Source organism: Streptopelia decaocto (assembly GCF_964273445.1).
Source record: "Streptopelia decaocto genome assembly, chromosome: 1".
Classification (NCBI taxonomy): domain Eukaryota; kingdom Metazoa; phylum Chordata; class Aves; order Columbiformes; family Columbidae; genus Streptopelia; species Streptopelia decaocto.
The window spans coordinates 45,128,295-45,153,317 of NC_138663.1; the positions used below are offsets into that span (position 1 = coordinate 45,128,295).

Below are 25,023 nucleotides of genomic sequence, written 5' to 3' on the forward strand. Positions count from 1 at the left end.
AAAAAAAAAATTAATATACTTTCCTCTGTCTCACCATGAAGTTATATGTGATACAGAAGTATTTTTAAAAACTTATAAAAGCAGCAGAACTGCAGACATTTGAAATCCTGTCCCTAATATTAAAGGCTACTTGAACACCCACATTTTGCTACAAGATTGTATTTGCCGTTAACTGATGTGAAAAAAAGGAATAGTCTCTTTTTTTAAAAAAGTTAGAGAAAAGGTATAGATATAGGGTTTTTTAAGTTTTACAACATATAAAAATAAGTTATACTACATAGTAAAGTTTTCTTGTATAGTAGAAGAGTGCCATCATGGATTTAACACTAGATGTTGTAACTAGTTAACTCACCATGTTGTCAGACTTGCCTTGTTTGATTGTGAGTTTTGATTGTGTGAAAAGAAACAACCAAATGAGAAAATTAAGAAGCCTCCAGAACAATTTAAATAGCAAGAAGCACTTGTAGAAGTCTTCCAGTGAAATTTTTAATTTAATTTAAAATTTTAATTTGATTTTTAAATTCAAGTTGACATTTTAATTTAATCTCTTGGCACAAATAAAGGCCAAGCCAAACCTCCCGTGAACTTCAGCAGAGTCAGGACTTCATATTGAGCTTTGTTTCAGAAATGTTTACACACTAGTATGACATCGTTATGCTACTGAAGTAATGATTTCTCTTTCATGTTTATGTTGATCATACAACTAAGACACTAGTTACATTTGGTGTGCAGCTATCTCAAAAAGGCCGCAATGATACTAATCCAAAAAGATTCAAACCAATACAACTGCTCAATATTAAGTGTTGTCCACTACAAATGAAAAGGAGGGGGAGAGGGGGCAAAAAATGCTCGAGATAAGGACTGAAAGACCGCATTTACACAGTGCTACATTATTCATGGCTGGATATAAAGTCTAAAGTTGCATTCAAATTGGACAAGCTGTGACAATATTCAAATAAATGTAAATAAAAAGAGCTCTAGTTTCATAGCTAAAGTTGTAACAAAAATCTCATTGTGCAGTTGAAGTAGCATTTGCAACATCAAAGTTCACAGCAGACAAGCACAAATTTCAGACTTACAAATATAATAAGAAATATCACGGCACTGAATTTGGGAGTATTTTCAAGCTCTAGTTTTACTCAGAATAGAAGAGTTGCCAACTGAATAAAGTGAATACTGTACTTTTCAGCTCCTTATAAACAAGGCTCCACATCATGTAGATGAGCTTTTTCTCCCCTTTTTCTCCAAGAAAAATACCAGAAAGGCAAGACACAATGATTGTTTCTGACCGCAGTAGATAGAAAAGTAGTTATATCAAAAAATTCTTACAGAAAAGGCATCTGTCCTGGTTTGATTTTGTTTACAAAAAGGCACTTCACATATTGCTAAAACTCTGATAATGTACTTATCCTTTTCGTTTTTCTGTTAGAAGGATGTATTTCAAGGTGGTTAGCAGGACTAGGCAAACATTCTTTACACAGTGTTTATCTGCTACAAATTTTATAATTATCTATAGTATCTTAGACCATTAATACAGAATAAAATATTAATGTTCAAAATGATAGCAGTTCTTCGTACAATACTTCAGTAATGATGGATGATCTGTCATAAGCCTGTAGTGAGTTCATGCTAATAAAATTAGCAGTGTAAATCTCTCAGAAGTGAGTCCTCAGTCTTTTGTTTTCCTCTCGTAGTCTCTCTATTTCAGCTACTAAGCTTTCATTTACAGAATATCTTTCAAGTAAAGCGTGCATTTCATTCTAGAGAAAAGAAAAGAAGCCAAATCAGCGTCTATGAAGTTAATTATTCCAGTTTTAGACTACCCATTTTCATATCCCTTTTGAAAATTAAATAACCCAGATAATACTGTTTTTAAAAACTTTTCAAAAGAAAAGTGAGACTTCTTTTTTTATCCTGACATACAGTATTTTGATCATTAATACATTAGTGAATATTTTATCAAAGGATATTTTGCACTTCTTCGGGATTAGAATCTACTAATGCAGGTTCCGTTAAAATGTTCAGTATCGAGACAAGGTCTTTTTAATGTAGATCAAAAGAACAAAGATTCATAAAAAGGTGAGGTTAAAGAACACCGAATACGGTTCTGTATGCATGCGCTACCTGTAAGTGAAGCTTTCTATTTGAATTCCACCTATCTCCTCCTTACCCCAGCTCTTGGTCCTTTCCAAAGGACAGTTGCATTTGTTTCCCTTTTGTCTTTTCATAACTCCTGAAATATGGAATTCAGGAGACCTACCCAATGCATATCTTCCCTTTATTTAGCAAACATAAACCAGTTTAACGGATTCCAGTTCATAGTTCCCCCCCTCCTTCCCATCCAGTCCTCCCTTTATTGCTCTTAATAAGCAAAATTGATTTCAGTTTTGAGAAAAGATGTTGGACATGCCTTGGTATTAATAAAAATAAAAACTGAATTTCTTTCTCCCCATGCTCTTTGTACATACCATCTGCATATGGAACTGCTTGATCATCTCCACTTGCAAATTCACAATATCTCGATGACACGCTTCTCTGGGGGAAGAATTTCAAAAGGACAATACTTAGTTTTAGTCAGGAAACACTAATTCTTTCCAGTCCTCAGCACACAGAACTCCACACTTCCTCACCTTCACGACACTGTGAAACATGAGTCTAAAAACTTTTAAGCCACGAAATGTACTCCTCTACTGCTTTTTTTCTGGAATACTTTGTTACAACATTGACTTCCATAATGACCATTTTCCAGTGTACAGAAAGACAGGATTTTTTTGTTTGGAAATACATAAATATGTGGTGACAGAGATTTTTTTTTTTTTCTTGCAAGCTCTAAACGTCTCACATTTTTACCATTCAAAGCTGATTTTCAATCCCTTGATCACAAGTATCACAGAGAAATATATTTACCTGCAACTAAAAATACAGCTTTTCAGTACATCACTTTCAGCACTCTTTTTTTTAAGATGGCCCAAAACATCAACTGTGACAAATGATACATCATCCTCCAACACACAGAATGCTCCAGGTCAGTCTACATAAGAAGTGTTGTTCAGGAACTAATGAATTTGTCAATTCATGGACAACTCTTCCATGCTATAAGAACCAAGCTTGGAAATACCCTCTGAACGCTACACTAATACAAGTGTTCCAGATGCTGAGGAAGAACAAGGAGAACAGCTCACAAAAAAAAAGCAGGTGAGCTCATACGCTCTTCCTGACCAGCACATCGCAGTGCAGTTGCCTGAGACCAAATACTGTGCGAAGGGTATATTTCTTATGTAGACACACACAAAGACCTTGTTTCATTCTCCTTTCATAAAACATATAGCAAACCCAAAGAGAATATACTCTTCACTTTCTATTTCTACAGGTTATTGTGCTTCAGAACTCCTATGGGAGGCAAACAATCTCCTTTGGGTGTATCGTGTACAGATGCAGCTGGCATCTTAGAAACCAAAGATGTTGGTCACCTCCCAAACACAGAAAACTCAAGGAACAAGCAGCTTTTTGGAACCAAATGAGTTATTTATTCCTCCCGGTCCTTTTCTAAGCTTCTTGGTTTTTACCCCATTACCTGAAGACGAATGAGTTTCAGGCAAGTGTGATAAAATTCCGTTCCTCAGATTCCAGAGGGTAAAAGATATTCCTATCAATGAGAAGCTTGCAATGTCTCCTTTCCCTCTTACTGACCTCAATACAATAAATCTCTTACATTCAATTTGAATGTATCCATGATTTACAACTGGGAAAGGGGCCAGCAGGGCCTTCCAGCCACTCCAGAAGTGTTGGTCAGAGGGGAAACGACATCTCTGAGGCTCCAGATCTCAGATACTGGAAGCACAAGACTGACAGGCATACCTTCCAACACTGGGATGCCTGAACACAGACTCGAAAGAAAAGCATCTGTGATCCGTAGACTGCATTTTAAGTCTTGCGAAAGTTACGGTTCTTAATCCGATGTGTGATTATTCCCCAAAAAATCCCAGGGGAGTTTTACTATACTATGTTTTTATTTAAGGACTTTTTCTGTTTTTTCTGTTGACAGATCCAGAACAGCTGCAGCACAGGTATCTACTAAGCTAGTTTGGCATTGCTTTTTGTCATCAAGACAGCAATATTTCCCCTGTCTAGCAATCCTTTCCTCCTCCACCATCTCAGCCAACCTATTTCATCTTAAACATGGGTTGGAAAGCAATCCCCTACATAGAATTCTCTCCACTGCTCCACCTCCTTCAAACTCCACTCTGAATCCATGTTAATTTGACTTACTACTTCCCTGACAAGTGGAACTTTAGTTAGATATCCACAAACACAAAGTAATCCCACACCAATCATCATTTACACCAGACATTATTTTCATGTAAAGCTTCAGCAGTAAAAATACACACAGTATTCTACCTCATACATGCCAAGCTAACAACAATCAAAGCCAATACAAGTCAACTGTCTAGACATCCTGGGACAGGGGATGAGCAGGGCAGGGGCGGGGAAGAAATCAGCACAAGGCTTCACAAAAGCAGTAAGGACCTTGTTATGCAGATAAATTGACCAGCTGAGAAGTATTCAAACACTCATTCTGAAAATGTTAGCAAAGCCATGCATTAACAGCCATCAGAGACAGTCTAATTAGTCATCAGAGCTACTAAAAACAAAGTACCATACCTAGATTTCCAAGATTAAGGCTATTAATGGCATCATTTTCTAGTACAAGTAGAAATTTGTTAAAGTAGATGCCAAAACATCTTACTAAGAAAACATGTCATTGAAAAGAAAAATGTTCTGCAGGAACACCAGTACCTGAAGTCATCCATTGTTTCTTGTATCATATTCTGAATGAAGTTTATTTGGATTGATGTCAGAGGTGCATTTGGTCTGCTGCTCCCAATGGTTTCTACTATTTTTTCTGACAGTGAACTTGCAACTCCAGCAGTGACAGGTGATGTTATCTTTGGACCTTAGTAATTAAATAAAGATTTTCAAAAAGAGTCAGTGTAATAGGAAGGATTTTTTGTCTTGAGGCTTGTCAATATTTTACCTCAAATATTACTCAGTAAAAAATATAAATTAGACTTAGAATGACTCTTTTCAGGGGCAACTAGAGAGGTTCTGGGAGAACTAACTGGATTTACAGAAGAATCAAGATCAGATGTTCTATTTTAGTGCTAAGGCCATTTAATCAGGTTTCACATCAGCTCACAATCAACCACGCCTAAGACTGAGCCAAAACGATAAACTTACTTGTTGAGGTAGTACCATTTACTGGTAGATCATATGCAGGATGGGCCTGAATATTCTTCACTAGTCTCTCATTTGTATCAGGAGCCTTTACAGCAGTGGATGATGGTGGAGGACTTAAAGTAACAGATTCTGCACTTGATGAGCTTGATTTTGAAAGCTGAGAATAAAAATAATAATTAAAAAAAATACTATGAACTCATTATAATTATCTAATTGTGCCTGAAGACTAAGTTTTCAGGAACACACCTTCAGTCACGTTTGCTTTTAGGAATCTGCTGACAAATATATGTTTTTCATTTTCTAGCAAAACATCTTAAAAATGGATTGCTAAAATATTCAAAATTGCCTCAAGTGTGCACACACAGAAAAGAGTGAAACACCCAGAGGCCTCACATCAAACATTATGTGACAAAGTTATAAACATCATTCCTAGCAAACCTGAACTTCTCAAAAGCAATAAAGGCAGCAAGGGTCTCTGCAGAGATAACTAAAGAAGGAAGAAGAGGGTGATGGAGAACAGGGAAAGAAGAGGGTGGAATTGACCTAGTATATGACCATCAATCATGCTGGTGCAACCAAATGATGATCACTCTTGATTTTCTAGAAAAATCAAAATATTTCTTAGGCCAGCCCAGTTTTGTTTCATGCAAACTTTTGTAACCTGAGCTTATTTAAGAGAAACATACATTTATCTTGCATTGCTGAAGGCCGACACACTTAAAACTGCACAACACTATACAGGCTTGTGTCAATAGTGTGGACAGAGTTGCAAAATAAGATTAGATGGGACACTACTAAGGATTTTTCCTTCAAGTAGCAGTATACTGTCAAGCTTCTAAAACAATGTCTCATAACAAGAATTAGTACAGCATACCTGCTTTAAGACTTCTTTAGATTCTTGCTTTCCAAGATTTATTTTCTTAGTGTCAGTCTCTAGATGTCCTTCCTCTTCTTTAACTGGAGACCCCACAAGTGCATGTAATGGGCTGGACCGTATCCCCTGTGCACTACTGCCCACAGGGTTCCTTTTTACTGGTAAGGCAGTGGTGAACTGCGGGAGAAAATCCAAACCCAGAAGGTAGGACTGAAAATCTAGAGCTAAAGTGAAAAGTGAAGGGTGAAACACACAGGTCAAACAACAAACACACACACCCCAAATCAAACCCACAATTAAAATGCCTGCACAGCCCCACAAATGAACAAAATAAGCCAAGCAAACAAAACCAAATAAACAAAAACCAAAAATGCACCCCACAAAAAACAAATCCTTAAATCAAATTTATGCTGTCACTGTCCTTATGAAAGTAATAAAGCACAAAAAGCCTCTACAGATCCCTATAAATTGCACAAAGGAAAAAGCAAAATCACTTTAGGACCATATTCTTTATTTCCTTTTACCATGTTGTGTCGTAGCTCCTCAACATGTTAGACAATTTCTAGAAGAGTTTGTTTCAGTGCCTACTTCCATAGTTTGTTTATTTTCAGTGGCATGACAAAATTAGTGTGCAAGAACTAGGCAGGCCTCCAAAGGCCTACCACTGACAAAGAAAAATATACTGAAATTATGTTTACCATCTCCTTTTCCTTGAGGATCTTCATTCGCTTTACTTGCGATAATATCTACAAAATACCAGAACACAAACAAAGTGTTTATTAAATGAAACCTACGTTGATATTTGTATCATTGCATCAAGTTAATAATCAAAACCAAGTTACAATATAAGTTGGTGCGGCAGTAGGTAACACACAGATATCAAAACACACCATGCTATATTCACATGAATGATGCTTCACAAATTTCAGTATTAGAAACTTACCGTCTCTGACTGGAGAAAACACATCTCCAAAACTACTCCGACCCAAATCATCAACATTATTTAAAGCGGCACTTTTCCCATGATCTGTTTCTTTAGATGGAATCACATCCAAGCTGCAACTATGAGGAAAGCCTTAAAAGGGCAACAACATTTCGTTAGTATTTTATGTTTTCCAAAAATAACATATCATCCCTAAACAATATCACAGCAAGCATAATGCCCAGTAAGCACTCTAGAATCTTCTACAGATTCCAGTTAGAGGGTCAACGTTAACATCCCCATTTGGGTTGTAATCACAGGTGAATAACTAAAAGCTAAGTTACCTATTAAGAAAAATAAGATATAGTTGAATTCCTCTCCTCTTTTTAAAAGAGAAAGTTGTTAAACCAGAGAATGCACCCGTTTTCAGAAAAATCTACATGAGGGATGCAGCAAATTTATGATGTATCAGGTGAAATGAAGACTACTGAATGCATCTTCTGCTAAGAAGGTGACCACATTCAGATGATCAAAATTTACATTTATTCTGCAAGAAAAGAAATCTGCTTTGCTCTAGCCATTAGGCATTTTAAGGGTATTTATACGAAAGACCTATTCTAAAGCTTACCTGATGTTAGGATAGTCTCTACTTGTTTCTAATATTAGGAAGTCAGTTACAGTTACAGACAAAAGAAACTTGTTCTTGACCTTTCCACACTCCACCCTCAAGCCCCATCCCTGGCCCAATCCAGGAGATAAAAGCTATCTTTTGTATGCATGGTAGCAGGGACAGTTGTCTGCAGAATGGAAGCGTATCTTGAGTCCAAAAAAAAACCCCAGTAATTATTCAAAGCACAGTTTTAGATGAGGAATCCATGCAGAAATGAACTGAACTGCTAAGATAACCATCTAAATAACTTCCACAATTTACTATGTTTGAAAACCAGATCAGGTCTGTAAGGAAGGCGCTACTGTGTCCTCACTGATCTCCTAAAAGTGCCTAAATTTTGCTTGTGTGAGTTAAGATCTATGCAAAGTACATTAGTGTCATGCAATACATAAATCTCCTATACATACAATAGCTTTATTTAAAAAAAAAGAAACAAACCATCATTCATAAAACCTGTAACTACTTCTCAATGTGGGATTACTTGTTCAAGTGATGCAAATGTGACTGGGTAGATGACCACAATTACTGATGTCTAAGTATTTACATAAAATGGAATTTGAGTCAGGTTTCAGATTTCATTTCTAAATGTATTAATATATCACGTTTTCCACTCCTTAAGATATCAGTTGTGACACACACATAGGATTGCACTTGCTAGTTAAGTAAATACTTGGCACACTGAGTCAAACTAGAATCGCAGTACCAACCTGTGCCAGAATCTACAGAGGATCTGCACGGAAAAAGCATAATAAAAAATAGGGCAAAGTGTCTTGTACATTTTTACCAATTCCCAGTAATCTAAATGTAGAAAGTACCTAAACCAGAAGACAAATATTAAATAGAAGTTTATGGGAAGCCAGATCAAAGTGCATCCAAACTTCTCATCACTTTCTGGATTCGTTTACACTTTTGTACTTTAAAATATCTGTGAGAAAAACCCACAGGCCGTTTATAAGCCATATGAACAGGTGGGGGATTTTTTGTTTTACATACGCCATCAGACCACTTTACTAAATGTCCCTATTTCTCCAAAGTTAAAGGCCATATTCAGGGTCTAGAAGAGCTTCCCCAGAACAAATGCAGTGTGTGGTCTCTCAGCCATTCTCATTTTTAAGTTAAAGACCTTCTGAAGCATTCAGAGGTCTTTACCTCTAAAGTGAACATTCAGTTTAATGAAAAATATTTATTTTACTTGGTAAACTTTTATTTTCTTAAAACATTTTTTTATTATGAACAGACCTATTTAAGGAGTAACAGCCACTACATCATCAAATAAAGATAATAAATCATATATTTTTAACTAAAATAAAATTTTCCACACCATTCAGTAATGTTGATTAGCGATACTTCTTGCATATATAGGAAGCATTCTACTTCACCTCATACTTCACTGCATACCCAAGGGAGGTCATTAATACACATCCCTAAAGACTGCAGTGGCTATTGCCTAATTACTGTTGCTAAATGTATTTCTCCTTATTTAAAAAGGGATGGAAAAAGTGCTGTTACTTTAAAATGAACTGAGGATTTTTTTCAAGAACCAAACCAGTGTTAGCTATTTGACCATATTTTGAGAACTCTTCAATTAAATAAAATTTTACGAATACATTTCACACACTGTCAGAATTTTTAGAATAATGCTGAGAATTCTTATAAAGAACTTGTTAATTTCAGAAGCATAAATAGCAAGTACAGTTATACAACTAATCATACTTGCAACTATATTTAACATCTTTCCTATCACGTGATATTGGAATCGTGCCTCATACAAAAAAAAATTCAGTTCTCACTTGGGTTTTTGGCCTAGGGTTTTTTTTTTTCCCTGTGGTTGGTTTGGCTGGTAATGTTTTCTTGTTGTTCTTTGGTTGGTTTTTTAGAATAGGTCTGTTACTCCTGTCTATTAATAGAATTACAAACCATTAGCTCTACATTCCATACAGACATTGTGTCAGAAAACACACCACGTATATAAGGATAATCTACATGTCAAAACACAAAAGACCATTCCTGGAGGTGCTCAAAAGACACACAGATGAGGTTCTTAGGAACACAGTAGACTTGGCAGTGCTGGGTTAGTGGTTGTACTCAATGATCTTAAAGGTCTCTTCCAACCAAAATGATTCTATGATTCTATGAAGATGACAATACCTGTTTTCTCTTGAAGAACCTCTCCTCCCTTATTCTCACTTGGCAATGTCAGATGAGATGAAACTGTTGCTGATGCTTGAGAGGCAACATTTTTTATGCCAATATTTTGAATTCCTCCAGGATTACTACCAGCTTTGACTTCTGCTTTTTTGGATACAGGTTTATTTGAAGAACCTGTAAGGTTAGACTGAAGAAAAAAGTAGAACAAATTAAGAGAAGTTATTATTGCTTCAGCTAAAAGTAAAAATATATGTCAATATTCTTTCTGTTTCAAAATACTAAAAAATTTCAGTTCAAGTTGCAAAGGTTGCCTAGGAGATATGCCTTTACAAATACAAAAAAAAACCCCTTAACTTCAAAGAACATGTGAAACACCTGTATTATTACATGAATACTGTGTGGACCTGCAAAAGAACAGCAACAGAATTTAAAGTAACAAAGAAGTGACCTGGCGTGAGCTATTAATAATTTTTATCCTAGGCACAGGAAAAAGAAGAGATTGCATTGTTAGGGCCTCCAAATAGTAAAGGAATAGTCAATTATAGCAGCAAGTGTGCTGGAAGAAGAGGAAAGTCTCAGAGCATTAAAGAATCCACTTCAAAGGTTCCTTCCATCTCCACTGAATTGATGCGTGAATTTGCTGGACAGAGTAGAGCTTAATTAAGTCTTGGAAGAACCTCGTAAGACTCCTCTATTATTTAATCAACTTCTACACTGTTTATATATGTCTGCAAAAGACCATATATAAGACCATGAAAAACACCTCAAGACAGGCAGCTATGTCTCTTCCCCTTAAGTGGACGGGCCATGACAGACCCTTCAGCTACAGCCTGCAAATGAATCTAAGCTGCCACAAACTGAGCTGCAATGGCAGCATATTCACACCAGGAAATTTAAGACTAAAGTTTTATTCACTTCTACAGTGAGGCTAGAGGTGGTGGGAATTCCACATTAAAACCCCCCAAAATAGCACTTAAGACTGAGCAGTTTATAATTTCTGTGTTGGTATGAACCACTTCTGTTGGCATCTACAATGTTTAGAAATCGAATGCTAACTCTTTTTTTAGAACTTAAACTTCTGCTTTGATTTCACTAACCTGCATATCGAGCAATTAAAATGAAAGTTTTTTTACCTTGGAAAAAGTGCTACTGAACTGAAGACGTATGCATTTCACACAACCTTTGTGAGCAATAACTCTTTTCACTGGTGATGTCAATTGTCTTAAGTCATACTGGCAGATTTTTCCCCGGGAACATCCTATAGCCAAAGTAGTACCATCAGGCATGAAGTCTACTGTTGTCAGAGGAAAATCAGCTACTATTGTTGTCAGTAATCTTCAAACAGGAGAAAGGACAGGATAAAGAAGCTTTTAGAGTTCAAAAGTTAGACTATTCAGAACAGAGTACCTAAAAAAAAAGTATATATAAATATATATATACATAAAACCTTTCATAATTCAACTACAGGTCTGTAGTTCCACTTCTCTGGTGCCAGGTAAATTCAGTTAATTACATTAGAGAACAGTGGATTAGGTTAGTGAAATATCTTAGAAAACAGTGGATTAAGTGCTTATGCTTAACAAATTAAATACTGCGTATGCTCCAAAATATTTCACCAGGAGAGGATCAAAATGTCTTCATAACAGCAGTTGTGACACGTAAATTATTTACTGTTATCGTAATTTCCAGCAACAATCATACCACCTACATCTTCTAGCTTCCCAAGCCCATCAAGTCTAGCCATCCCCCACCTCTAGGAAGAACTTCAGGTCTTAGCTTGCATTCTACTGCACACCCTCCAAACCAGACTCCTGCTTTTATTCAGCTGCAGTGAAAGTACCACCCACGCTAGAACCAAAATTCTATGAAACCACTTGCCATCCTACCCTCCTACTACACAGGCCCGTCATCCCTGCCTTTTCAGCCAATACCCTCCCACATTTAAGGCTCTCTATCTCAGCAGCTCTGTGCATGTTACCACAGTTACATCTTGTACCCTGAACTAGAAAAGCAGCCAAGCCAAAGCTCAGGTGGCTACAGGTCCTCATGGAGCTACTTGCTCTGTATCAACAAGCAAAGCCCATATACAAGCACTTAGGAGGGGTTACTTGTCTGTAGCACCTCAGTCAGTTCCTGCCTGCCCTGGGTTTTTCTGGTTGTTTGCTTGGGGCTTTTGTTTGTTTTGTTTTAAATAAAAAAGCAAAAAGGACTATGGAGCAGGTTATCCAGCAGTGATACACCAACCGCTTCAACTGCTCTGATGTGGTCTGAATTAAGTATTTCATCTTACCATTCGACATGCTTTTTCAGTTTATAAAAACCAAATAAAGATCCTATAAAAATCAAGGTCTTTAATATACTCACTTTTTACTTGAAGTGTCATAGAGAATAATTCTTTTATCCAAACCTACAGTTACAAGCAGCAGCTTATTGACTGGAGAAAAGCAGATTTCTGAAGCTGGTGCTTTATGAGTGTTTTCAAAATTATGATACGGGTTCTGGCTATTTACATCCCACAGAGTTACATTGCCACTGTCAGAAACACTGCCCAGCAAGGATTTCTTAAAGGATGAATATTTCAAGTGTCGAATAGGCTGTAAAACAGACATAAAAAATGAACCATAATACCACTATTAAACACCACATTAAATTATTTTATAAACATGCAAACACATTAGGAATACACTTCTTACATTAAGTTAAAGTAGTTCACAAAAGCTGGCCACTCTGAAAAACAACAGTAATAGTAACAATATTAAAATGTTCATTTGGCATTACAATGTCATTTTTGCATGTGAGCTGATCAGCAAAATGAAGAACAAGGGGAGATTGGGAAAACAAGCCAACAAAACTTCTGGAAAAGTTTATTGATTTTTCAGCATATCATGCCATCATACACATTACCAAAAAAAAATAAAAATCACAAACCAACACAGAAAAAAAACCACCAACCACTACATCTGAAATTAAATGAGTAGAAAGCTACATTATTTCACCAATTGGTCTCCTGCCAAGAGTGTTAAACTTAAATCCCCTCCACTGATTTCAAGTACTTGGACATAAGCCAATTTGATAAGACACAGACTACAGAGTTATGCAATTATGTAGGTCCTGCAGAAGAACAGACTTCACCCTGTAAACCAGGACCACAGAAGAGCATAACATGCCCGGTTTAATACACACAGCCCTGCTACCACAGAACCATGTAATACAGGAACTTAAATTACCTTTCAGAAGCAGCTAAGTATTTTGTTTCCACCATATTGTTTCAAAGGATCTTTCCGATTATAAAGCAGCCACCACACCTTCTTTCAGCCTTTATTTCGATATAAACAGTAAGTGAGACTCCGTCTCCAAAGACTGTTTTTGTTACCATCACAATCTCTTTGCAACACTCTCAGTTTGAATCTTTCTTGAATATGGACAACTAAAATCCTACAGGATCCTCAAAACATTTTGCTACTACCTTTAACAAAGGCTGTAACACTTCCTCCGTTTTGTACTGTAAATACTTGTCCTGACACATCCCACACTGCAATTTCCTTTTTGTGATCCAATCTGTTTTGGTTGCTCATTGCCATTTTATGATCAAGGCACCCAAGTTCTTCTTTCCCTTCAGAATTTTCAAATCCTAGCCTGATACGAAAAGCCTCAGTTGTAACCTGAGTCTGGTAGCTTCATTTCTATACTGCCACAGTTGTTCTCATGTCTATTATTTCAATCATTTTTAAATACTGTCAAAATCCTCTCTCATTCGGGCAATACCTTCCAACTTCCTCACATCATAACCATTACTGAAAATATTAAGATTATATATCAATAAACCAAACAAATATTGTTATTTTGTTATTACCTACTGTCTTCTTTCTTACAGCTAGTTTCTTACCCATCCTCAAGTCCTTTCTAAAGCTCCATCCTCTCTAACATTTTCTCACAAGGCACTGAATCAAGTGCTTTACTCAAGTCCAGACAGATGAAAGCCATTACATTTGTCTGAAAATGCTCTCAAAAAGCTCTTCTATTATTCTAGTATAATCCACATCACAAAGCACTGTACTGGACTTTGTCCTTTTTCTCTCTTTAACTTCACAGTAATGGAGATATTTGTTGGTTCGTATGCTTCCAAGATAATTTCTAGCCCCTGTATTGCATGTCTTGCTGGACGCCTAATTGCTCCACAAAGAAGTGTCACATCCTCAACTGCATATCCAAATATGACAGAAGATGACTGTTAATAATCAATATGGTCCTCTACTGGGCATGACAGAGGCATTTTTATCAGCATTTTTCTGTTTATTTATATTAAAAAAAAAAAGAAATATTGAGAAACTCAGGAATAGCAGCTTCAATTACGCACATGATCTACATGAGAAACATGTGTGTCCCTCACAGTTCTCTCACTTCTTCAGCTCCAAATACCTTCCTTACTGCCCTGGCATCTGCTCTTGTTGTATTTTCTTCCTCCTCTGTCCTCATGCCCACCAAGAATACTCTCTTCTAGCTCTCCTCAAACCTCCCTTGCTATCCTACCAAGTCTCCCATTTTTTTCTTGCATTTTTCCTTCAAATCTCACAGGCCCAGGGCAAGTTCTCCATTTTTTTAATATACATATTAATATCTTCCCCATATTACCTCTGTTCCCCACTTCTCATTGAAGTCATAGCGTTTCCTCAGAGCAACTCCACAGTTTAATTTCAGGTTGCCAATGAAGGAGGTGCAAGGTGTGAGGAAGCTCCTACTCACTCCTCCCTTTCACTGAATCAGGTTAGCAACAAACTTCACTGGCAATAATGCAATTGCTCCATCAGACTCAAGGAACAGAGGCACTTAGTCTGATGCATCATATTGGCAGCCCTGACAGACTGAGTTTCAAATTCTTGCCCAGACAGCTGGAGGCATGAAAGAACCTCATTTCTGAAAGGCTGCTAGACAAGACAAAACTAAAACATTTCTCCTCCCAGTAGTGAGTCACTATATTTGAAGTTTTCTAACCAAAAAAACCAACAAACAAAAAAACCCCACAAACAACAAGAAAAACCCAACCAACCTAACAAAAAACTTTATCTGAGAAACATCTGGTTGAAAAAATACAGCTTTAAGCTTAGCACAGTTAAAACCAGCAGATAACCAAGCTTCATATGGGAAAGCATCAAGATGCAGGTGGTCAAAGCACATCACTTACAAGAAGACTTAGCTATATTTTCCTCATTTCCCATCCATAATCGAAGCAAATTAGAAACTGCATTTTAGAATGAGAATAGGTTTCATGAAGTAGCATTCTGTCTTTACCTTTAAAATATTGACTAAATTCTGCATGAATTTTGTAACACCATGAATATAACAACATGCTATTGAGTGTTCACTGGAGTGTTCACTGTGCTATACTATCTTTTTGCCTTAGCTGCAATTGGAGTAGATTTTCCATGGAAAATAAAAGTACATTTCATCTTTAAGCTTCACAGTAAGGCAGGCAAACAAGAAACAGAGCACTTCAGAAAACGGTTGGTCCATTGCTAGGAAAGACTTGTTACACTCAGGGTTTTTCGCTGCCAGAAAAACAGCGAGAAGCTCAAAATCAAACCAAAACCAGTCCAGCATCATTGATTACCTTGCTTAAAGATAGCAGTTTCTTAATCTCCTTTACACCTTAGCAAGCCTTATAAGTGAGAAGGCGGATGTAAACATAGCCGATAGTCTTCAGCTTCTAAAGCTGTTTCACTGTATGGAGTGACTAGAACTCATCACACTTCTTTACAAACCAGCCAGCTGTTCAAACAACCAAACTAAATCCTGTTGCTAGGAAAATAGCACTAGGCAGTGAAGACTTGAACAAACATTATGTTTTGAAACAAACCTTAATTCATCCTCACAACAGCAAGCAGATAAGAATCGGGTAGGCTAAATGAATACCAACAGCAAAGACAAATTATGGGATCTGCAAACAACCCTGTGCAAGAATTCAACTCTAATAAAGCACAAAGGTGTTTCTAAATCAAAATCAATTAATAGAATATAGGCTGATACTCATATGAAAGGAAAATTGTTTAAAGTCACAGAAAGCACTGCGACCTTGGGCTATTCTACTACTTGTGAAGTCTATACAGTATCAGAAATTAACTGGCAAGGAAATTACATTCCATCATGATGAATCAAAGAAAGACAAGGTAAATGTTATAAGGTTAGTTTGACCTCACATTCCTCAGTTGTAAAAAAGTTACTAGGGAGTGTTGACCCTTACTAAGCCAGACAACCAGTGCCAGGATCAAGCAGGACAACACACAGTGCATCTATTCAAGCTTACTCTTGGAAAACTGGGCCCCTAAACTATAAATCAAGTACAGGCTTTTTAAATTTAACAGAATTACATCTTCAGATATTTGCTTCACTGCACAATTAATCCTGCAATTCTCTACAAGTACCAATTAAAACCCCAGACCAAAAATAAAGCTATTTTTGCACCTAAGAGCAAAGATAATTTTTAGGATATAAAGTAAGCTGATAAACTGGGACGTCCAAGTAGCCATCCCATTACACAATTATAGCTTGACTCCATTTAAATTAAGGCTGCAATCAAATAACTGCCCCCTGTTTAGAAAATGTTAAAGGCCCTTCAGAAAGTGAATAGTAGCTCTGTTCTAACAATTACTTTGATTTAACACTTCAAATATCTTTATCCATCTTAAAGGTCACTCAGTTTTGCAGCAGGCCTCTTGATTTTATCTGCCAAAATAGCTATTCACTGCATCACTTATTCCTAATCACTTTTTGGTGGAAAGAGTTGAATATATCAAACAGGTTGATGCAAATCATCCTCAGAAGAGGATTCATCTTTCAATTAACTGGCAACATAGTGCCCACTCTGGATATTCACCTCAGCTGTGTAATCCAGCCATGGGTATCCCTGTAGATCCTGCCTCGCATCCACATTTTTCATAAGATCATAACAATCAAACCAGAAAAATGATCTGACTATATAGATGGATTTCTAAGACCAAACCAAGTATGAAGTACAATTTTGCTTCACTATGAGACTATGGTGATGGATCAAAGGCACTGCAGCACCTAAGAGGAGAGACAGTTTGAATTTAATAGAGATTTTTCAACAAAAAGTGTACCACAATTCACGTGATGCTATAAAGTTGTAATAGATTCTTCATCAAGTTATATTGTTCATGCCAGACAGGAGAAAAATTTAACTTCACACTCTATCTACAATCTAGGACTGAATAAAGCTGTTGCAGTAACAGAAAATGAGTAAGTCACAACTTCAGGATTCCTTGTGACATTAAAGGTCAGGTTTACAACCAAAGTAATGTCTCTGCAACCCCTAGGCAGCTCTTACCTCTGTACAAAATGTCTCAGTAAACAAATAAAAGAATCCCCAAAACACAAACACTTGGCTGTGCCCAAGACAACATTCACACTAAGAACGTACACTGGAACTTCTGATGGGACAACACAGCTCATTTACTACTGCAGATGTCTTTACATCAAGGGAATTCCCCTAATGATATCCACTAATTCTCCAGTATCCTTCAAGTCTGCAAAAATAAATGACAGTGGAAACCCTTACCAAAGCCCTTAAGTAGTAGTACACATTCTTTGTGTTTGTCTTTTGCCCAGTTTTCCTTCAAACTAGTTATCCAAAAATCTCACCTAAACACCTAAGTCGGTAATTAAAATCTCATTGCTTTTCTCTTTGAGCAGCTGTGGAATTTTAATCTCCAGATTAAATAAATTTATTTTTTCTAAATGCAGGCTTATATTCACCCCTATTGTACAGATGGCTCTATTCAGTTGTAAATCTGATTACTTTGCGTAAATCAGAGCCCAGACTACATGGTCTTTGTTCTTTGCAACAACATACACTGAGTCGTGCATTGAAATCCTGCTTTGGTTTACAAAGCTGACTGGTTTTTGTTCAGTTCTAAGATGTGTAGAAGTTTGTTCTTGAGGAATTAGCATCTACAAAGTAAAATGTGCTGTAACCTGCGTAGAAGTAAAAGTACTTGAGAAATTTGTATTTCAATGTTACTTATTATTTAAGACTAGAATACACACAATAGTCTGTTTGTCCCTTTCTGTAAGTGTACTCTTGATAAATAAAAGGAAACAGACTAACAAAACTTAAAAGCTCTTGATACATACTTGCAGTTTCTAAAGGCTGTAAATTCAAGCTTCATACCTGAAAGGAACTTAATACTGATAAGCCTACCTGACGGCTGCCGTGACCAAAGGGAGTACTTGATAAATTGGTGGTAATGCTGTGCAGGATAATTTCACCACTCAAAGATCCAGAAGCAATGTAGCAATCATTCCAATTATATGTAACACAGGTGACTTCATCTTTATGATCCTGTGGGGGAGAGAGGTTAGAGGGAGAGGGTTGAAGACATAACCATATTCCTTCCTAATCTGTGCTTTTGGAGAAAAACTTCGGCTTGATTTTTTTTTCTGACCATCTGTAACATTTAAAAATATTATTTAAGAGTTATTATTTAGTATCTCAGAAAACAGCAGCAGAACATACTGAAGATCAGCCATTATATTTTAACCACTGTCTGTTTTCAGAAGAGTGTTTTAATAAATTAATAAATATGATGCTCTAATTATATACAATATTTTAATAAGATAACCATAGAGATATGTACCACAGGTGTCACTAATGTTATTTTAAAAGTTAAATCTTCCAGAAACTAGTGATATTTGAATATGCTTTCTGTTCATCTGATGTACTACTGCCAAATTCCCCTTCTGTCACTTTTAGCATTAATACATTTATTTATCAAATAGCTTTTCAGTATAATCATTTGTAATGATGACATGTTTACTGAACATACAGGGGAAGACAATCACGTACGTCTAGCCCGGAAAGAATAAAAATACATTTAAAGTATTGTATTAGCTACTTAGTAGTTTTGTTTCAAACTGTGCCTTTAAAAATCCAAGAAAAAATAATAGAGCAAAGCTAAAGTTCTACAGTCTCTTTAACAGCGGTACTAAGAGAGGTCAAATCATCTGCTGAAGGCATCATGGAAATAAACTAGATAATCCTAAGTTCTGTGCATCATAACAACAGTTATGAACAGGAAATTCACACTGGATCAGTTAGAAGACAACCATGTTCTGGTTTTGCATAACATTAGTTCTACTGCAGTATTCTACAAATACAAAAGCATTTTCTTATTTCAAACATCTGCAATGCTGCCCTTGGAAAAAGTCCCCATCAGAGAATATCAATACAAATTCACAAAATAAGATGCCTATTCTGAAAATTTAAACATAGGTTATTTTAGAATTCTACTCTGAAGACATCAAGTATGCTTGTTAAATTCAATTTGCTATCTACAGCACACAGAGAACATAAACTTGAACAAGACACATCCCTGTCCTAGCTCCTATTTGTGAACTTGATCCTACAAATACATGACTTAGAGAAAGTTTTTTTGGTTTGGGGGTTTTGTTTGGTTGTTTTTTTTTTACAGTTGGCAGCAAAACTTGGAAGTCATCAAAGTTACAGTTCTTCCTGAGTCAAACTTACCTTAATGCTACGGTAAACCTTTCTGGATTTCAGATCCCAGATATTAACTGTGTTATCAAGGCCTCCACTCACAATATATGAAGAACTAGAATTCAAGCTCACACACGTCTGTTTTGCCTGATGGAGAAGAGGAAAACAAACATATGTTAAAGATAATTAAGGGATTTATTCCTATCTACTTAGAAGCATATTGATGTGTATTTTCATCTTCATCAACAGTCCCGCTGACCAACAGAGCTATTGGTACACTATAGACATTTCCCATCAACAGGTACTTAAAATCCAGATATGTTTAATATACTTTAATATTTAATACTTTTATTAATAAACTCAAATGCTCAAGCTTTCCCATTCCCATTTCAAAATTTTTAGCACCTTTTCCTTCAATATACATTTTCCCTTTAAATTCTAGCTCTCTAAGTTGTAATCACAGGCTTCTATTCAGGTTTTGAGTTTTAAAAAGAATATGCTAAGTTTAGGAAAAAACTCCTTAAAGGAAAATCAAAAAGTTGTCTAAGTCATGTACTTCACATTCCCTAAACATTACACAGAATTTTATAGCAGCAAACCTCATAATTCGATAAAATGATTCTTTTTAAAATAATCACTCAAGTACCAGCTTTTGAAAAAAATGTCAATCTTAATGACAGTCCTACACCGAGGACAAATTATTATTCAGTTCTATCATGTTGAAAATTCACTTTTAAGTTCCTGAGATTTGAATTAAGGAAAAACAAGTCCATCCAGTTATTGACATGGTAAAACTGGAAATCATTGCATTAGCTATACATCAGATTTAGTGAAATCTCCAGGACAAACACTCCATCTTTGAGAGCATTTGCTTCAGCAACCTAAAAGCCCAGTTTGAACACCTCTTCAGAAAATTTCCAGTCCAAATTAGCATTACAATACCTGTCCAAGGAGAATAATTAGAATGGTTTACAATAGTAACAAGTCATTCAAGTAACCATGTCAAGAGACTCTTCTAAAACCAAGTCCAGCTTTCTGAGGAGTTTATGGTTTATAGCTTGCATTTAACGGGGAAAAAATAAAAAAAACAACCACTAAAAACATAACAGAAGTTCTCCTATTTTATTTATTTCCAGAAATTTCTAGTGCATGTGAACTCTGAGAACAACCTTTATATAGACTCTTATGTTTTCCAATGTACAGTCACAGGAATGCAGAATACTGGCAATTCAAGTTGGAAAATGAAGTTCAAACCTGAGCTCTGTTCTGCCACCTACCCATTAGATCAAGGTTGCACCACTGTGCCTTGGGCTGTCACAATGAAGCTCAGCAGGCAAATTCCCCCAGCAGGAAGCCATCAGCATCAGATGCCAGTGTAACTGCAGTTGTATTTTCTTACTGGTAGAGCTATTTTAGAAGCACTATTCCCCTGACTCGTTACATGTTTTTAATTCTATAGGTAAGGAAGTGTCTTTACATACGTGTCATATCTCTACCAATACTAAAATTAAATTGATCCAAATGTTCATAAAATATGCAAAACAGATGTGATCCAAACCGTATACAAGGCAAAGTGGAAAAAAAAAAAAAAACAAACAGGGAATGGCATTATTCATACTTACTCCTTCAGCAATTTCAAAGAGTGGAACAGGTTTGCTTTTACAGCTTGAAACAACTATTTTATCACCGGCAGCAGAAGCAGTGACCAGGTATCTATCTTAGTCACAAGTTACGGACCATAATTGTATTATACTGGTGATTAATAAAAGCAACAGTGAGTTTCCCTTACTGAACAAAAGACAGATTGGCTAAACAGTCTAAAGTCTTATACTTTGAAGGGACCTAGAAATAGAAACATAAGGTTATTTTCTAAGCTTTTATTACGAAGCTCTTGCATTAACTACAGCCCCTGCTTCCCAACACAAGGCAGAGCAATTTCTTTCAGAGAGAAGAGCAGAAGTATCTGGCAGTTATTATTTAAGAGCTCTTTAGTGCTAAGGCAGCTTATCTGGTCTACAGTTTCGTTTCCCCACCACCCCCAAGTAAGAGCCCCATTTATCACTACAGTTCAAAGGAATACCTGTTGCTGTGAGCAGACTATGGATTTAAAGAACAGTTTTGTTCATGACAAATGTTAAATAACATTACCATACAGTTTCTAGAGTCAATGAACATTTGCCAATTTCTCTCTCTCTGCACTAAGACAAACAAAACACCAAAAGGAAGTTTCATAACACTAAGTACCCCAAAGTAGTAAAAAAAACCACCCTTCAATAAGGAGATACAGATCGGGGCAACTGCCTCTGCACCCCCACCAAACAAATTGGGTAATCCTTTAGATCCCTGTTCTGTACGCCTTCAGACCCATTGTGATTTTATATTCGCTTTTTAAGAACACAGGTTACTTGGCTGGATTTAACACCAAAGAGCTGTGAGGCAGATTAGTTCTGGCTATTTCTTTCATTATTTTAAGGCACCGTTTTAGCTTACAGAATGATGTAGAACCAAAACCAATGCTTTACCCCTAACAAATTAACCAACATTCAAAACCATATAGAGTAAGACACTTCATTGTTTCAGTTTTGGGGGTGAAGAGGAGACTAGGCAGAAGAAAACATGACAAGACAGACTATTTGTATCTAAAGTTTACTAAACAATATGTATGTGTATATACAAAAATACACCTATGCATCAATTTCTCTGTAAGCTCCATAGCTAAAACTTTCACTATTGCATTGTTTTTGCTCATACAGCCACTTATTTGCAGACTTTAAGGACATTCAGAACTTGCAAGACTTAGTTGTTATGTGCCAGCATCCTGTCCTTCTTTCCATCAAGATTAGACATCGTCACCTTTTTCCCATGACAGCCACAAGAGCTGTTCACCTGACAGTGTGCTGTTTCCATGAAATTTCTCATATATTCACCTCACACTTGGCACCTCACATAACAGGCTTCCAAGACAGAGGTGAAAAGTCTTAATAGGCCAAATCCATTTTCATGCATAAGTCATCGCCATTCAATGGATATTTTCTTATACATCCAACACATTTATGCTTCCTCTGTAAATGCTGCAAACAGCACAAAGAAAACCAGTGCCTACAGAATAAGAGGTAAGTGCACACTACCAAAGACTATCAGAATCACTGAGGTGTTCAAGGAAAACAAACAAAATCCTTCATTACCATTTTCCTCTCTACACTATGTACAGAATTTTATTGCACTAGCAATTGCTTTGTCAAACCTTGGCAGTAAATTAAGCATTGCCTAGAAAGTGAATATTGTAATCAACTATTAAAGAAACAAATGAGTAATCTTTACAGTTGGTAGGCAATTCAAGCATATCATAATCATTAAATAAGTGTTAGCCTCCTAAAGGAAGAGTAACTTCTTCAGAAGCATTTAGCAGCATGAGCTTATTTTGTAAATCACTTCAACACAGAGAACCACAACATTTTCTTCACAATAGATACACATCTTGTATATAAAACTGCATATAAAATCTTGTATTCAAAACCGCATCAGGCCTGATTTACAGACACTTTAATTAAAAAAATAAACAAAACAAAACCTAAAATTTTGCAGGACACCCACAAAACTATGGCTGAAACTGTAAAGGATACTATTGCTGGCCCAACATAGCGAGCTGACTGGATGTGGGGGTGTGTGTGGGCTGAACTGCTCCACCACAGTTAGAGACGAGGAATCCCATATTTTAACATCATCTCCTGATGAAGCAAAACGTATGCTTTCTTGCATGGCTGCACCTGTTTTGCAAAAATAAATAAAAAAATGAAATATATATATATATATAAAAAAGTAAAAGTTTACAACAGGCAACTTCACAAGTCAAAACTAATTTCATCCATTTGATACTGTTTTATTGATAAATGGGACATTCATTTGGAGAGTTACACACTCGGTACCATTTGGCTGAATATACTACTGAAAGCAGCAGACACTCCACACTCTCATTACTAGAATTCCTGCAGGAAATGTGTGCTTGCCTTTCCACAAAGGAAAAGCCATGTAAATCAAAAGACTAAAATGATGCTTATATGTCCACAGAGTTTACAGCTGCCTAACGATATCGGGAGTATTTCAAGGACCTGTTTCCCACCAGTAGATGGAGATACACCAGCGAGAATCAAGCCGACTGTTGCCGGGGAAGGCTGGAAGTTTGGATCTAAAGGACTCGTTTCAGCATTCATCTCACCACCCTAAAGGAGACATCCAAGAATCCTTTAAACTAAATCTTTAACAGTAGAATACGAATGAGAGAATCACTTTTCAACGCAGCTTACAAAAATATATATTAAAAAAAAAAAAGCCACCACACATTTGTTGTGACTGACACCGGGTTAAGAGTTAAAGCCAGCCTAACCGATTCCAGGTTTGCAAAGTTTATTCTCGGCTTTTTACTTTGCGTAATTTTAAACTAGCAACAAGCACGGACTCAAGAGGGAAGCCTTTGCTCTATCTGAAAGCATGACCACTCTTTAGCCAAAATGTTCCGGGACACTCCTGCACAGGTTTGGGCCACTGATTGTCACGGCCGGGCTGGTCAAGAGCTGCGGAACGCTGGCACAGCGCTACTCAGGAACCTCAAGCTCCACAACCGCCCTCCTCGGCCGCTGCCCGAGGCACCAGCCCGCGGAGCTGCTCCCCCACTCCCTCTCTCGCCTTGCACGGGGCTCCTCTCCCCGCTCCGCGCCTCCAGCCCCGGAGGCCGCGGGACAAACCGCTCGGCGCCCCCGCGGCACCGCAACGGCCCAGCCCCGGGCCCGCTCCCGCCAGGGCGGGGCCCCGCTGCGGGCCACCCCCGCGCTCCGCGCTCGCCCCGCGGCCCGTCGGAACGCTCATCTTCCCGCCGCCGCCGCTGCCCACCTGGCAGGGCGGCCCCGGGCCGAACCCCAGCCCCCTCCCGTCCCGGCGCCTCCTCAGGAATCGGGCCCAGCAACAGGCGCCGGCTGCCCCGATTGGCTCCGGCGTTCCTGCGCGCGGTTCTCTACGGGGTCCGTCCGCACTCCCAGCCAATGAGCGCCGCCCTCCCGCGCGCCCTCCCTCAGGGCCCGACTTTCCGCGCCGCATCCAACTTAACTGCCCGTCCCAACAGCCCCCGCGCGTCTCCGTGGCCCCCGGCGCCTACGGTGGCCCGGAAGGGGCGAAGGGGAGGTCGCCGTTTGTGCGGGCAGAGGCAACGCCTGGCGCTGAGGCCACAGCCCGGGGCGCCCGCTGGGGAAACGGGCAGCGCCTCTGCGGAGGCCGCGCCCTGGCGGGATCCCGAGCGGGCCCGCCTGAGGCCCGGCCGGAACCTAGGTGGTTGAGGGGGTCTGTAGTGCCGGGAGGGCTGATAGGTCACCGTGCCCAGGCGGAGGCGCCGCCCGGCTGGAGCCTCTGGGGAGACGGGGTCGTTTCAGAGGGGAAGAGAGGCGCTGACCCGGCAGCAGCACGGAGCCGTCTCTGGAAACTGCTGGGGGAGGCTGGACCCAGCCAGCGAGCAACGGGCCCTGCTCTCCACAGCGGGCTTGTGTTGAGCGGCACTACATTTGGTATCTGCCGCGCTTTAAATTAGAAACTTGGAGGAAGGGCCGTATTTTCGGTAGTGAGTAAAAAGCATCCGGCGAAGCCGACCCCGGTCCTTATTGGAGGGGAAGCCG

At 38.1% G+C, this 25,023-nt stretch overlaps 1 protein-coding gene across 2 annotated transcripts; it reads right to left on the reverse strand.

Annotated features, from left to right (window-relative positions):
* On the reverse strand, positions 1–24,404 carry NEDD1 (NEDD1 gamma-tubulin ring complex targeting factor). 2 transcript variants are annotated; one of them, XM_082070073.1, is made up of 15 exons: positions 24,251–24,404; positions 22,987–23,130; positions 20,986–21,080; positions 19,394–19,510; positions 18,068–18,208; positions 12,217–12,446; positions 10,986–11,187; positions 9,853–10,039; positions 7,056–7,187; positions 6,811–6,858; positions 6,113–6,336; positions 5,239–5,395; positions 4,798–4,954; positions 2,469–2,535; positions 1–1,760 (listed from the first exon to the last, which is right to left on the reverse strand). In XM_082070073.1, exons 2-15 carry the CDS (start codon positions 23,120–23,122, stop codon positions 1,656–1,658), a joined length of 1,998 nt encoding a protein of 665 aa, XP_081926199.1. In that variant the 5' UTR covers positions 23,123–23,130; positions 24,251–24,404; the 3' UTR covers positions 1–1,655. The 2 variants fall into 2 exon arrangements, with proteins under 2 accessions (XP_081926199.1, XP_081926200.1); XM_082070074.1 differs by lacking the exon at positions 20,986–21,080 and having other exon boundaries at positions 22,958–23,130.
* Positions 24,405–25,023: the final 619 nt, after the last annotated feature.

Coding starts and splice junctions, on each gene's coding strand:
- NEDD1 (XM_082070073.1), bottom strand. CDS start 23,122: ATGCAAGAAAGCATACGTTTTGCTTCATCAGGAGATGATGTTAAAATA. Junction 7,188..9,852: donor GGTTCTTCAAGAGAAAACAG/GTATTGTCATCT, acceptor TGCCCTTTTAAG/GCTTTCCTCATAGTTGCAGC. Junction 1,761..2,468: donor AGCAGTTCCATATGCAGATG/GTATGTACAAAG, acceptor TCTTTTCTCTAG/AATGAAATGCACGCTTTACT.